The following is a 14326-nucleotide window of genomic DNA, read 5'->3' as shown; positions in this document are numbered from 1 at the left end:
CATTTAACATAATACATTTTCGCAATCTCGATTTTGTTTCAAAAAACAAAACAGATATACTTACGGAGTATCTGTTTTCCCCAGAATCTGGAAAATAAAAGAGAGCTTAGAAGAATGCCATCTTTCAGCATGACAAACTTTATGTGCAAATAAATGAGATGCTTAGATTAAAGTAATTTGCACCGTATTCAGTATTTTGCAATGGTATATACTTGCTAGCTGAGGGGCTAGAAAGTGAATTTTCAGACTTCCAATCCAGCAAAGTACCTAGGCAGGTGCCTAATTTAAGCATGTGATCAGTACCTGTTGATTTCAAAGACTGACTTCAATAAAATGCAAGCATTTGTTCATCTATTCTGCGGACTGCAGACTACACAGCAAGACAGAAGCCCCCAACTCTACAAGTACTCCAAAACGAGGTAGATGTCTACCTGATGAAACATTTTATCCAGAGAGACCAAGGACTAGTTGCACAAGGAAGAATTTCCCTCTATATACAAGCTGTTATGCGTGATGTCCTCCTATTGGCACATTGAGATGGTCTCTAATACACAGGCAACTGGTAGGGAGGACATGGGGGGGGCGCGGGGCACATGCCCCCACTGGCAGGGTCGTCCCCATTGCTGACACTGCCGGCGGTGTCTGCAACTGCTTGACATGCCCCCCCGACAGGGCCACTGCCGATGCCACCGGTAGCATCTGTGGGAGCTCACCAGCTCTGCCTTCACCACCACCAGTGGCATCTGTGGGTGCCCCCCCAGATTCAGGGGGCACCAGTCGCCCATCCGAATCTGATACACAGATACCAGGGAGAGAAGGAATGGGGAAATAATGTGCCAGTGAGGAGAAAGGTACCAAAAGGCATCTGAGCTTTAAAGGATTCCTGGGCCTGATCCAATAGCCCAGTGAAGTCAATGGGAGTTTCTGCATTTTGCTTTGGATCAAGCTCCTTGTGTTTATTTTTACGGCAGCCTGAATGACTGAAACATAAACCCTATGTGCATAATTAAACCCAACATAGAGTGGTTGAGTTGAGAGAAGTGAATCTGGCATTCAGAGAAAAGGCTTGGGGGTCAGAACTCTGTTAATCAGATCTCTTGTACCAAAGCACCACGTGAACCTAGACAAGCCACTTAATTTCTTTGTGTCTCCATTTACCGATTTTTAAAGTGACATATAATAATCTGCCCCATAGACAACTCACTGGGAGGCCAGCCCCAGATTTCTGTACCAACAGCGGGGCACAAGGCACAGAGCTGCAGCCTGGCTGGAGCAAGGGCCTGGCAGCAGTGGGGATGGCTGCAGTGGCGCAATTTCTGTGCCAGCAGTGGGCATGGGGCTGCAGCAGCTATGCCTGGCAGCAGCGGCATGGAGTTGTGCCCTCCACTGTCAGCACTTATGATCTGCCCCATGGGCATGATGCGTGTTTAATTAAGATTGGAAAAGTGCTTTGAGGTCCTTAATTGAAAGACATTATGCAAATGATAAGTGCTATTGTTATGGCTAATGAACAGGTTTGTAAGCTTCTCTTAAGAAGTTCCTTCACTATCTAATGTAAATTCACCTTTGATCACTTTTATCCAGTTAATCAAATTTGTACTGTGTAGATACTGTGCTAATGGATCCTTTCTCTTCTTCCTCGTTACACCCTTCACATTCTTTGTGCACAGTTAAGTACATCCAGTTTCTATTATCACCATTTCTACTACATTAGAATTATGATTCTGCCTTTTGTGAAACAGAACTGTGCTCTTCAGTGCATCCATGAACTATATCTGAGTCTAGAACGGGGCGGACACCTGCTATAACATGTTTAATTTTATTACAAAAAATATTTTTGTCATGATTTGTGTTTGTGTAGTGAATACAGAGGGGGGTGCATAATAACTAAAAAAATAAATTCTTCGTTTTGTATATTGCGGGGAGAAGGTGTGCGTGTGTGTGGTGTGTGTATGGTGGGTTGTGCAGGGGTGGGTGTGGGTGTGTGGTAGGATGTGGGGGAGATGTAGGGGAAAATTGTAAGGGGTGTGGTTGTGTGGGAGGGCATAGGGTATGTTAGGGGGTTGCATATATGTGGGGGATTGTGGGGGTAAGGTGTGGGTATGAGGGAGGTTGTGGGGGGTCTGGACCTCCCACACCCTCCCCCCATGGTGGCTGAACCCTAGCAGCAGGTGGGGCACTCAGGGTGCAGGTGTCCAGCTGGGCACAGCTCCGGCCAGTCCTGTACATCACAGCGAGGGGCACAGCCTCTGCACAGCTGCCTTTATCGCTGGCACTCCCCACCACTCAGGTGCAGCCCCTGCACTTGCACAGCAGGGAGGGAAGCCCCATGTGCTGGAGCCAGGTGCCTTCCCTGCTAGAGATGCACAGTGCTGGAGAGAAGCCTCAGGCTCTGGAGCTGGCTGCCTTCTCCACAGGGGCCGTGCTGCAGGGGAGGGAAGCCCCAGGAGCCTTCCCCTGTGGGGCAGGGAAAGCAGCTAGCTCAGGCCTGAGGCTACTCTCCAGTGCTGCACTTCCCTCCCTGCTGTGCGAGTGCAAGGGCTGAGTGTGAGTGGCAGGAAGTGCTGGCGATACAGGCAGCCACATGGAGGCTGTGCCATTTGCTACAAGGTGCAGCACTAGCTGGATCTGTGCCCCACCTACTGCTGCTACCACCTGCTGGGGCTGTGCACCATGGGAAGTGCAGGGGGGTGGTCCCCACAACCCCCACTCTCCCTCACACCCACACACTGCCCACGCCAGCTCTGTGCTGCTGCTGCCCCCCCGTTTCCCTGGGCACAGCCTCTGTGCTGCCACCAGCCCCAGCCCCATGCTCCGGGCTCCCTCCCAGCTGCAGCCCCACCCCTGCTGCTTCCTTACCTTCTGCCTGGAGCCAGCAGGAGACTGGGGAAGCAAGCAGGTCCTGGGGACTGTGGCAACAGCAGCCCTGCATGGAAGCTGCATGTTGGCCCACCAGACCCTTCTGCCCACAAAGGTAAGAGTGAGCCAATATGGTATGTTTTTAGGGCTGCATGTATACATGAGCACCTCACTCCCAGCCTTGTGGGTGGAAGGGCTCGGCAGGGCACAGTTTGTTGGGGGGGCCCCGTGGGCTGAGTGAAAGTGCTTGTCAGGCCAGATCTGGCCTGCAGGCCATATTTTGTCCCCTCTGGTCTAGAATACAGAAGAAATACCAGCACAAACTATCCATTCATATGCCAAGAGTTCTGCATTAAGAGACTCTGCATTAACAACTCTCTAGTCTTACAAAAGGAGTCCTACAAAGGAGCTGAGGGTTTTTCTACATGGCCCTTTTAACTGGGATTAGCCTAAAATTGCCATTTCTAAGGTGCATTAAGGGTGTGTGTTCACACGTGCATGCCCTTAATGTTCCTTAAAAATGGCAATTTTAGGCTAATCCCACGTAAACTTGATACCTGCTTAAAGCAAGTACCAAGCATGGCTAAGATGGCATAGCTAAATTGCATTAACCCACATGTAGACTCTTAATGTGCATTAGCGCAGCTACACATGCACTAATAAGACTTAGCTATGCCATCCTAAATTTAATGCACATTAGTGCATCTATGTGTAGATGTGCACCTGAATCGCCTTAACGTGCCATAAACAAAGGCACATTACGTTTGCACATTACACGCGTAGAAATGCCTTGAGTGACCCAACTCGCCAATGCAACTCCAGTATAAAGTTGGGCCCAATATGCATATCCAGTTTAATAGGAGCAAATCAAAACTTGCTTGGAAAATACACAAAAGCTTTTTGTATGCTTCACACACTAACAGTGCAAAACAATCATGCCATTTACCCTCAGCTAGATCAAAGCCCAATTTGAAATGGACAAAACCATCCATATGACTGATGAAACAAGTTACATTCTAATGCTTAGTTACTGTGTATTGTGCTACCAGGAAGGGCTGTTTGCTAACCAAAAGCTACTAGGTCATACATGATAACAATGCACTTCTCATCTTTTTATGACTGTATCACGCAAGATCAAAATTATTGCTATGTAAACGGCAGATCCCCAGCCATGGAATAACATACGCTGCCTCTGAGCTGCCAGGGATTGTACTGGCTGTTAGAAGCCAAGTGATTTCTGCAGTGTTATGAACCAGGCAAATAAGCAAGTATTCTGTAATTAAAGTAGAGTTGTTTATACTATACTAACTAATCTGGCTAGATGGTGCTCTTCATATACCATATGCCAAGATGTTAATGCTTTACAATTTTCCCCGTTTTAACTACTGAATAAATATATGGCGCTTTTTGTTATCTGAGTGAAGCCAGATTTAATTGTTGGCTGGGGGGATACTATCAGTTCAAAGGAGACAGGCAGAGCTCTCTCCCAGAACAAGAGGCAGGAAAAGATGCAGTGACATCCTGGCTACGGAGCAGAGGTCATGTGGAACAGTGGTGAAGAAGGGGCTATGTATTCTCTGTAACAGACACCTGAGAAGTGAGCCTGAAGTTCAAAGTCAGGGATTACTAAGATGGCTCCCGAGTATTCAGAAGCTGGCCTGCTTTGACAGGTTTCTAAAAGCGTGTCTATATTGCCTCTGTACCATGATCAAGAGTGCTGCCATGAAACATCCTCTGCTCATTCATTCCCACTCCATGCACCAGCTCTCCAAAATGAGTGGCACTGAGTATCTGCCCAGCACCCAAGGTGCTTGGCACCTTTCTGGGATATGCTTTTCTACCTCATTTCTGAGATATGGCATGGCAAGGTAGAAGCAAGCGGGCAGAGTGAGCTACATGGTGGTACTCCCAGGCATATGTTCCTGTTGTTCATTCTGAATGGCATCAGGCTGCGTGAATACATCTGCATACAGGAACCAAAGACTGAACTGGCCTTACGGCACAAATGCCAGCTGTGTGTGGCTTTGGCTGCTATTACCCACATAAGAGTATGTGGAATTTGAGAATTTGCAAGTCCCTACAGGCTTAAGGGGAGATTTCTAAGTCAACAGTCAAGGGCTACGGCTGAATTCAATCATGAGTGTGAAACATGCATGAGAACAGGGTACAACTCTTAGGTCAAATCTGATCTCATTTAGAGCAAAGTAAGTTTGCAGCCACTCTATTGCATTGGTAGTAGAAGTACAATGGAGCTTAGCAGAAGCACTAAGATGCCATTACCTATGGGTTCACATGCATTTTGTTTTAAATCATCAGTCCCAATGAACCCTGAAACTGTGCATTTAGAGATGCTGCTAAAACCACCAAACTTTGCCTGATGTTTGATTGAAACTCAAGTCAAGTCCTGCAAAATGTGGATCTTAATTCCTCACAGTGTAATGATAGTCTGGATCCAGGCTTGAGGTCCAAATCTGTTACCTGCTGAGCCAGAGCCAGATCTGTTAAGGACTTGCATGGGCTCATACTACAGGTGGTTCCACGTTATTCCACATGAGCAGCTCAAAACACAGCTCACCTTAGGCAAACTTTGGCGTGTGCAAGGAAGTTCCCAAACCAAGTGAACTTCCCTGCTGTCAAGGTTTTTCCCAGCTCTAATGAGAAATCCCAGCTGAGTACTGAGGTGTTGAAGCTGGGGTCTGGGTGCAGAAAAACAGTAAAGCAAATTTCCTGATCATTGCAGCCCATCTCTAATAGCTGGTTCCAAACTGCTCAGTTCAGTGGGGATTTCTCATGTCTCCTTCCACTAGGGTATATTTGTTTTTCCAGGGCATTGTCAGTTGTAACGGGATTCTTTTGATTTCCTGTCTCGCTGCTGCAACTGCCTCCAAGTGACGGACTCGTTTTTCCAGTGTAAGTGACACTGAGACTGGCTGTGTATTATATTCACTAGATTTCCCTTTTCCCAGAGAAGAAATAAAAATAGAAAGCAGACAGGAGCCCCAAGGCTACAGTATCACAATGAGCTCTGCGATGCCACCAAGGGTCTGATCCAATGCCTATAAAAGCCAGCAGGGAGCCTCCCATCATCTTTGGATCAGATCCTCAGGGTGAAGGCACAGCATCTGCGGGAGGAACAGGAATGCACATATCCATTACCTATCATTACTCCCGAGCATCCTGAAAAACAAGAGCTGCAAGGTGGATGCTGCGGGGCTGAGCTGAATCTGTTGTATCCTCCCTAACCCTCTTTTCCTCTCGCAATGAAACCCTTCCCAAAGAAGATCTGGATCATGGAGTAATTCATAGTGCTTTCCTTCCTCCTGCCAGAAGCCCTTATTATACTAAATCTGCAATTGCAGAAACACCAGTTGAAGGGGCATTAAAAGAAGCCTTCCCAGAAGTGCCATCCAAAGGTACAACTGATTTTAGTTCTACTGATGGCTGAGCCTTAGTTTTAGGCATTTTCCACAAAGCCTTGAAATCTAGTTATGGGAGTGAATATTTGATACATTTAAAAATGTTTTACATTAATCCCTGGGGTCATTTTACTGGATGCTTCAAGTCAGATTTTTAAAAAAAATAAATTAACACTGGCAGTGTCACTTCTACCAGCTGTTCCTGAAGCCAAGATGAACGTACTACCAACTTTGCTCCCACTTGTTATCCCTAACTGCGTGGCCTAATGGGTAAGGTGTCTGACTTTGGACTAATAGATTGGGGGTTCGACTCCCTTTGTGTTGGGTGGCTCTTTTCTGTGGCTGAAAGGGACTTGGGGTCACGACTGACCACAAGATGAACATTAGCACCTGGTACAGAAAACAAAACTCTGGCTTACATCCATAGATGCTTCTCAAGTAAATCTCAGGATGTCATCCTCCTGCTGTACTTGGCCTTGGCAAGACCACAGCTAGAGGGCTACATCCAATTCTGGACTCCACAATTTAAAAAGGTTGTGGAAAAGCTTGAGAGAATCCAGAGGAGAGCCATGTGCATGATCAGAAGGCAAGAGAACATGGGACGCTTCACCCTGGAAAAGCCAGGCTCAGGGGTGACCTGGTGGCTGCCTATAAATACATCAGGACCTGGGGGAATGCCAGAGCGCCCCAAGGGATGACAAGATCAGCGCCACAAACTCCTCCAAAACCATTTTAGGCTGGACACAAGGAAAAACTTCTTTACTGTCCAAGCCCCCAAGGCCTGGAATAGACTCCCTCCAGAGGTGGTGCAACCACCTACTCTGGACTCTTTTAAGAAACATTTGGACACCCAGCTGACTTCCTGCCCCTGGGGCAGGGGGCTGGATTCAAAGATCTTCCGAGGTCCCTTCCAGCCCTAGTGTCGATGAAACCTATGAATGCTGTACAGTGGAAATCTAGAGTCCACTGGACAAATTACAGTCTTCTGCTGTTTTACTATTTGATCCTAAACTTTGATGGGCTGGATCACAGTTGAATTTCACAACTGGCCTCTTTCCTCTACCCAGATCTAAAACCAAATGTGTTTTAGCGAGTCTGAAATGCAGATTTGAGTTTTTGAAGTCTAAGCCCATTTAATCTTTCCAGCAACCACAAGCTCTGGACAGTGCTCAGTCCTAGGGAACCAGTGCAGTAGAGAAGGAGGCCTTATCATGGTCAGCTACAGAAACAGAAAAGGAGGAGCAGATAATTCCAAACCTCAGAGAAAAGGGAAAACTTTACAAAGGCAGAAGATAGCAGAAGTCAGAACAGCAGCCTCTGTCCATCATCTGTCTATGCATTACACTAGGACAGGGGGTGTCAACCTTCTTTGAGGAGAGTACCCCTTCTGGTGGGTACCCCTTCTGGATGTGGAGCGGGGGGGAGGGACAGTCCACTGGGGGCCAGTTGATGAGCGGGGGGGCCCCCCAGCAGCCAAACATGAAGCAGTGTGGCAGTGGCGCTTGGCGGTGGTGTGCAGTGCCATGCCACATACCCCCTGGGGCCTTCCCAAGTACCCCCAGGGGTATGCATACCCCCAGCTGACAACCCCTGCACTAGGGAGTATAATTTTCACTTATTACCTGAGCAATGAAGAGGAGCCTTAATGTTCATGCTTCTGGCCCCTGGCGACATTAGGAAATAGGTTCATGTATGGAGGTCCTTATCCTTGTTCTTGTTCACTGTAATCCACTTTGTAAAAGTCCTTCTCCTCTTTCAGAAGTGGATTAAGCTAAACAGGAACAAGGCAATTATCTTCAAGAATAAGTACCCATGCATGGAGTTATTTCAGGGTAGCTACTCCACTTCATTTACATGCTTCCTGAATCGCAGTAACTTTCTAATGGAGACAAACTCTTTGGCTGTGTCTGCCCAGTTGTTCCACAGGGATCAGGCTATAGACTGTGCCGTACCAGTGTGAGGGAGGTAGAGCAAGAATGACAGGCAGAGAAAGTGTTAGCAAAGCACTAGATAGATGATACAATGCTACTGTGACTCAGGTAACTGGTACAAGAGAATACAATGCACTTAAGGACATCTATCAAGAGTGGCAACGTGCCATACAACCACATAATGACAAGAAGGTCAAGGGTCCCCAGCTCTTTCTATGAGGTCCCCAGGATCTTGCAGGATTAGGTTTTAAAGCATTAATCAGTCTGAACCGTTGTGGATGCTCTGGTTCTCTATGAACCCCAAATCCCAATCCCTTGTTGCACTACACTGGTATCATGCAGACTCTCCGTAAATAAAGTAACTATTATATTCAGATATGTAACGTAGCCATCTAAAACTACTGTACACCCGTGTGATGTCCTGCTTATCTATTTGAAACACTTTTCCTGTGTATCAGTCAGGAAAAACAGACGTGATTAAAACAATACACTGTTATTACATTTCCAAAAATAACTGGATTGTAGTATGTTAGGCATAAAGGAGCAGGTGGATTGTAAGATTAAGGGGTGCTTGCATATATCTGTCTAATTCAACCTAGACTTCCGATCGAATCTCATTTCACTGCACTTCCTGCCTTACAATAAATAATTTTATAAAGGCCTTGAATAAAACTACCCTCTAGCACACTTGAGCGGATGAATTTGATCTCACAAAGGGTCGTTCCAGTACATGAGGCACTTTCCATTTTTGGAGAGGAAAGGCATCATGAAAGGCATAATACTTGTGGATTTCCCACTTGGGCACAATGAAAATCAGAAGTACACAGTCTGCTTATGCATCTCAGTAAGGGCAACATCCAAAACTTGAATTCAGTGAGAGACTTTCCCTCAGTTTCAATGGGCACTGGATTGTGGTCCAAAATGTGCAGCATATTCCATACACAGTTGCAAGGGCTGTGCCATATCAAGTACCCAACCCTGGCTTTTGGTTTAACAGCTATTTTTCATTTCTGGGAAAGAAAGACTGTGAGCAGGGAACATAGGTTAGGAGTTCAGCAACAAATTGGGAATTGGGATCCCTGGGTTCTAGTTTCAGCTTTTCCATGGTCCAACTGGTGGGACTGTCAGCAAATTACCTAATCTCTCTATTTACTCAGCTGTAAAATGCAGATAAAAATGACCTTAACTGTTCCTCACAGGGGAGAATGAAGTAATGTTTGTAAAGTACCATGAGATCCTCAAATGGAAGATTCTATAGAAGTATGGAAATCCTCTGCAGGAAGGGGGAAGAAATCCCAGATAAAAATGGAAAATCAGCAAAGCAGACATGAGAAAAGAAATAAAGCATGAAATCCACCAAAGCCACATGTTGAGGAAAAAGAAAAGCTGACTGGCTAACAGCCCTGACATTTACAAATGGAGACTCCTTGATACAAAGGAGATGGAAGGATATCCGCTCTTATTTAGTCTCTGACAAACTCACAGGAAGCCTCAAGACTCACAGTCTCTGGAAACTCAGTACTGCTGGAGCAACTATAGATAGCAACTGGCAGAAGGAGAGCTGCTGAGATCCAGGTATACAGAAGAATTTTTGTTGCCTTCCAGAGCTGGGAGACGGCAATAATTGGCGTCCCCAGTTTGGACGGTGTTCTGATTGTATTAAGACACAAATGTGATATTTTTGCTTCAAATACCAATGTGTACTGGGGTTATTTATGTTTTAAATAACCGTTATGGAGACAGGAGAAAAAACACCCAGAAATATGTAACATTTTGTGTCACCTAGAAGAAATTTCCAGAAATAGGGAATATTCTAGAGCATCTAAAAGGCATGCCAGCAAGAAAAAAAACTGGGAAGTCAAAGGATTCCCAGTGGGAGAGGAGCCTGACTCAGAACAGACCATCCTAAACCCCATAATTTGGTGGAAGCTCAAATTCAGATTCAGACAGCTGAAGCAGATGTATACAGTGTAAATGGATTAATGGAGCAGATGTTCTAGGTGTTATTCTCCCCCTACTAAGATCATTACTCTCCACGAAGTACAAGGGAACTATGGAGTTTAACAGTTAAGTTTTTTAGCTGCTATTCAGGATGTTTCCATATGATCTCCATGTTTCACTTTTACACCAATTACTTCTAAACTCACAGACCTATCCCCCGATCTTCTTATACAAAATGCTTTCAAACTTCCTTCACGTAGTTAGTTTTTCACTAGCTTACTTACCATTCTTAGCTTTTCTGATTTCACTATAAACTGGTTCAGTCCCCTTCTGTACAGGAGCTGGAAAATGTATTGGCACAGAATCAATTTCTTTTCTTTTTTGTTTGCTTTATAAAAAGCTCCTTAAACAAGCAGAACATACTGTTGTACTTGCAGAGGAAACAGTTTTATAAGCAGCAATGTGCCACTGGATATCAGTATGAAAAGGCAGGCAAACTCCCCATCCAGTCCAGGTGGCTGTGTTATGGAGATGCATTCTCTCTCCATTATTCAAATTAATTTTCAAGACTAAAACTAATTTTCCATCCTAACCTTGATTTTGACACATACATACCTATGATAGAGTTGTAGATGTGGCTTGGCTCGTCCCAGATTCACCAGGCAAGCCACACTGTAATTTAGATGGCATGCATCTAACTCAGTGGAGTGGATACGCTGAGAAGCTTTTTGCTGAAGGATCTCAAAGCAATTTAAAAACACTAATTACATTTTGTTCGTTTTGGGACTCAACACCCTGAAGGCCTGTTATTTTGTTGTAAATTCTGAAGAACAGAAGTTAAGTGACTTTTCTAAGGTCATGCCAAATGTTTGTTGTAGAGCCAGAAGCGCTGTGCACAATCTTATGTTTTAGCCACAAGGCCATTAAATGATTGAAAATGACAAATGTGGCTACTTCTCTGCAGTCAAACTAAGAATATCAGGATATTGTACTGTATGGTTAAGTAGGATTTCAGTGTTTCATGCCCCACTGAAACACATTCTTACCTTTGAATTAATTTTAAATACTTATGGTACATGTGCTTTAGACTCAGGGGATGACAGGTGTTGAAGCTGAATACAAGACTCCCATTAATTTCATTGGCAAGGATCTAGACTTCAGCAAGCACCTAATCACACTTCTCAATAGCACTGATCTGTTATAAACTTTCCTAGAGTAACAGACTGAAGATCCTCTAATAATCTCCTGATTTCACAGTCTACTGTTACATGTGGTTGATCCACCAAGAAAGGCTACAGGAGCCCAGCCGACAGACATTCATCGGAAATGGCCTGTTAGTATGTTACAAGCTTGAGTCAATTCCCACCGATTCAGGGTAGACTCCTACTGGGACCTGGATTAGGCCTCTGGATGATTTGATTATTTAAATTCAAGTTGATCTTGATTTCATATAATTGCTCATGACCTTTTTTTTTTTTTGTTAGCCTTCTGCTAGTTGCTCCTGGTCCCAACTCTGAGCAGACATGCCAGCACAAAGGATTCAGGTAATATGCCAGTTTGTTCCCAGTGATCGCACAGTGCTGATGACTAACTGTTTATAAATGTAAAAGGATGGGCCCATGCTTACTCAGGCATGATAGCAATTTCTCCCTTCTCCTTTTACGGCTATTTCCTGACAGTATTTTAGCTTTGGTCTCTGTTTTTCCTTGTATTAACAATAAAGACCTGACTCACTGAACAGCAATTTCACATACATAAATTCAGAAAAGATATGCACTATATTTTTTGTGAAGCATAGTCTCTCCTTAAAGTTTCATTCAAATTATTCCCTACCAACAGTATTTCTTTGAATGCCAAACCAGCAAGCAGCTCCAACCCTGAAAAAGTACCTGCCTTGTCTACCCCCTTCTATCATAGGAACCTCAAAATTCTTCACAAATAATTTACAATTTACAAACCAATTTACAAATGGGGTAAAAATTAAACAGTTAGGCTTTGTCTTTATTAGCTTCTCTTCTGGAGAGTTTGTCACCACTGATAATATTGGTACACCTTTGGTTTTTAGCATGGTAGAAAGGAAGTCTATGTAGAAAGGAATCCCACAGCTGTAGTATGTTTGAAAAAAATGTTAGCAGCCAGTACTGATTTGGCTTGAAGAAACAGAGCAAAATCAAGTTTAAATGGCTCTCTAAGGCCAATACATTAGATAATTCTACTATTTAATTATTCCTAAACCCCAGAAGGGCTCCAAGTTATTTTTATGCCTTAATTTTTAAATATAAACTGACTCTGCTCCCCTTGTGATCAGCAGGAAATGTGCCACTGATGACGGTGGTGACAGAAGAGATGAATGTGCAGTAGCTAATAATTTAAAGCATGTACTCAAAAGCTTGCAAAGATTGATAAGCACTTGGGATGCCAATACAGTGAAGGGAAATTGAGTGTGTTTACCATCCTGCAGGGTCAGATCCTTTGCTTTTGTTTTTTGAAGAAATTAAAACAGCAGACTGTGAAAGGAAAATTAATTGCCTGGATTAAAAAATGGCCCACTGTACAGACACTGCCAGCGCTGAATGCTGCTGGCTAGATGAGGACTGCATGCACTGGGTATAAACTGTAAAGCTAGGTTGTGATGTCTGCTTTGTCTGCATGCAGAAAGCAGAGAAAGCCAGAGGAAGTGCCAGGCTAACTCAGAGGATTCTTAAGGAGTTCACTCATATCGTATGTACGCTTTGGTTGTGATGATAACAGAGCACCAAGGAAGAACACTATGGTTTGAAGTAAAATATATACATCAACATGATGAAAGCATCAATGGGACCTCAGGGGCCAAAAGTGTAAGTGTGAGAAGCTGCTGCAGGCATCTAAAGCTGATTTTACTCCTCTTTTTCCTGAGAATTAATTTTATCCCATTTTCATCGTTCTGTGCAGCACAGAGCAGAGTTACTCTTTGGTACACAACCCAGTCTGATTTCATAGCAGCATCTCAATGCTTTGGAAAGTAACATATAAACACTGGTAGTGTTGGGGCCATGGCTGCAAGCAACATATTTAACCTGTCATTTGAAAGAGTGAAGTTTAAGTGGGTCCAGTTAAAATGATAATTTGTGTAGTGCAGACTGGACCTTACACCCTGCCTGGGACATACATCTGTACTACTGTGAGAGAGGCTGGCTAGGATGCAGGGGCTCTCCTTAGGGATCTGTCTTGAACCCAAAGAAGATATCATCTGATAGACAGTACTTCTAACAACATCCCAAGCTGTAATCATGCATGAGGCATGAGTTGAATATGTGACAGGACTTGACAGAACTATGGAGCATATTCTAAAATCCCATATAATGGCTTCAGGTGCACCATTTACCAAAGATAAATAGGCAGCATGGTTGGGAAACAGGCAGGGGAGCCACAGGGCTGGATGGAGCAGCATGTCAGAGGAGTGAGGGCATGGAAAGTGAAGAATCAGCTGCCAGACGGCTTTTTGCTGCCAAAAAGCTCAGAGATGGCACATTCACACAACCAAGCCCTTGTACTGCTAACTGTAAAAGCCTGGCTTCAGCCCACGAAATAAACTGGTGTCCTTTCTGGAAAGAGTGGGTCAGTGAATTCTGGGTCATGGCTGAAGTCTGGGACACGGCTGCTTCATGTGTCCCATGGATTTTATTCACTCTTATTCGCTTTCATGTTCGTTCTGACAATTCTCTGGCCAAGGAGCTTGAGGAGACCGGGATTCCTGGGGTGAGATAAAGTGATTAAGCTGCATACTCTGCCTTTGGGGCTACAATCCAACATGTCCTTAGAGGTTAGGAAATATGACTAGACACAACTTAGCTCTGTGCTAACAGTTCTGGCTACTGCTGCCGTGGAACGCCTGCAGCAACAGGCAGCGCTCGTTGCCAGGTCACTCTCCATGCTCTGTCCTGCAGATTTCAGGACTCCTTTGGGTTCTTCCCTGTTTTCCTCCACATTTAGAATGGATGACTTCCTCCATCTTGCACTCCCTTGTTCTCTCCAACCTTTGAGAGAGTGGATAGCCCACAGTCCCACCCTGGGTCTTGGAAACCTTCCTGTTGGTTTCACAGGCTGAGCCCACGCAGTTAAACTAAAACGGATAGTTCAGTGCTCCCCAGTAAGTGTTGAACCCACATAATGCAGACTTACAGCAGGTTGCCTTCTGTG

The 14326-nt window shown here is 44.7% G+C and overlaps 1 protein-coding gene across 11 annotated transcripts in view; it reads right to left on the bottom strand.

Moving 5' to 3' along the window:
• The window catches only part of PECAM1 (platelet and endothelial cell adhesion molecule 1), a 43884-nt gene that overhangs the window by 7290 nt on the left and 22268 nt on the right, over nucleotides 1-14326 (bottom strand). For 4 of the 11 annotated variants that reach the window (XM_019542395.1, XM_019542393.1, XM_019542399.1 and 1 more), the window contains one exon: nucleotides 65-87. The exons of 2 other annotated variants lie outside the window; for them this stretch is intronic. In XM_019542395.1, coding sequence (XP_019397940.1) covers nucleotides 65-87 — 23 coding nt within the window. Of the gene's footprint in view, nucleotides 1-64; nucleotides 88-10431; nucleotides 10489-14326 lie in introns of all 11 variants that reach the window. 5 more of the 11 variants (XM_019542391.1, XM_019542390.1, XM_019542394.1 and 2 more) reach the window with 2 other exon arrangements.

This window comes from Crocodylus porosus, unplaced genomic scaffold, assembly GCF_001723895.1.
Source record: "Crocodylus porosus isolate Cpor-Errol unplaced genomic scaffold, CroPor_comp1, whole genome shotgun sequence".
NCBI classification, from domain to species: domain Eukaryota; kingdom Metazoa; phylum Chordata; order Crocodylia; family Crocodylidae; genus Crocodylus; species Crocodylus porosus.
The sequence above is the reverse complement of the archived record's forward strand: the minus strand, read 5'-3'. Positions and strand labels throughout refer to the sequence as shown.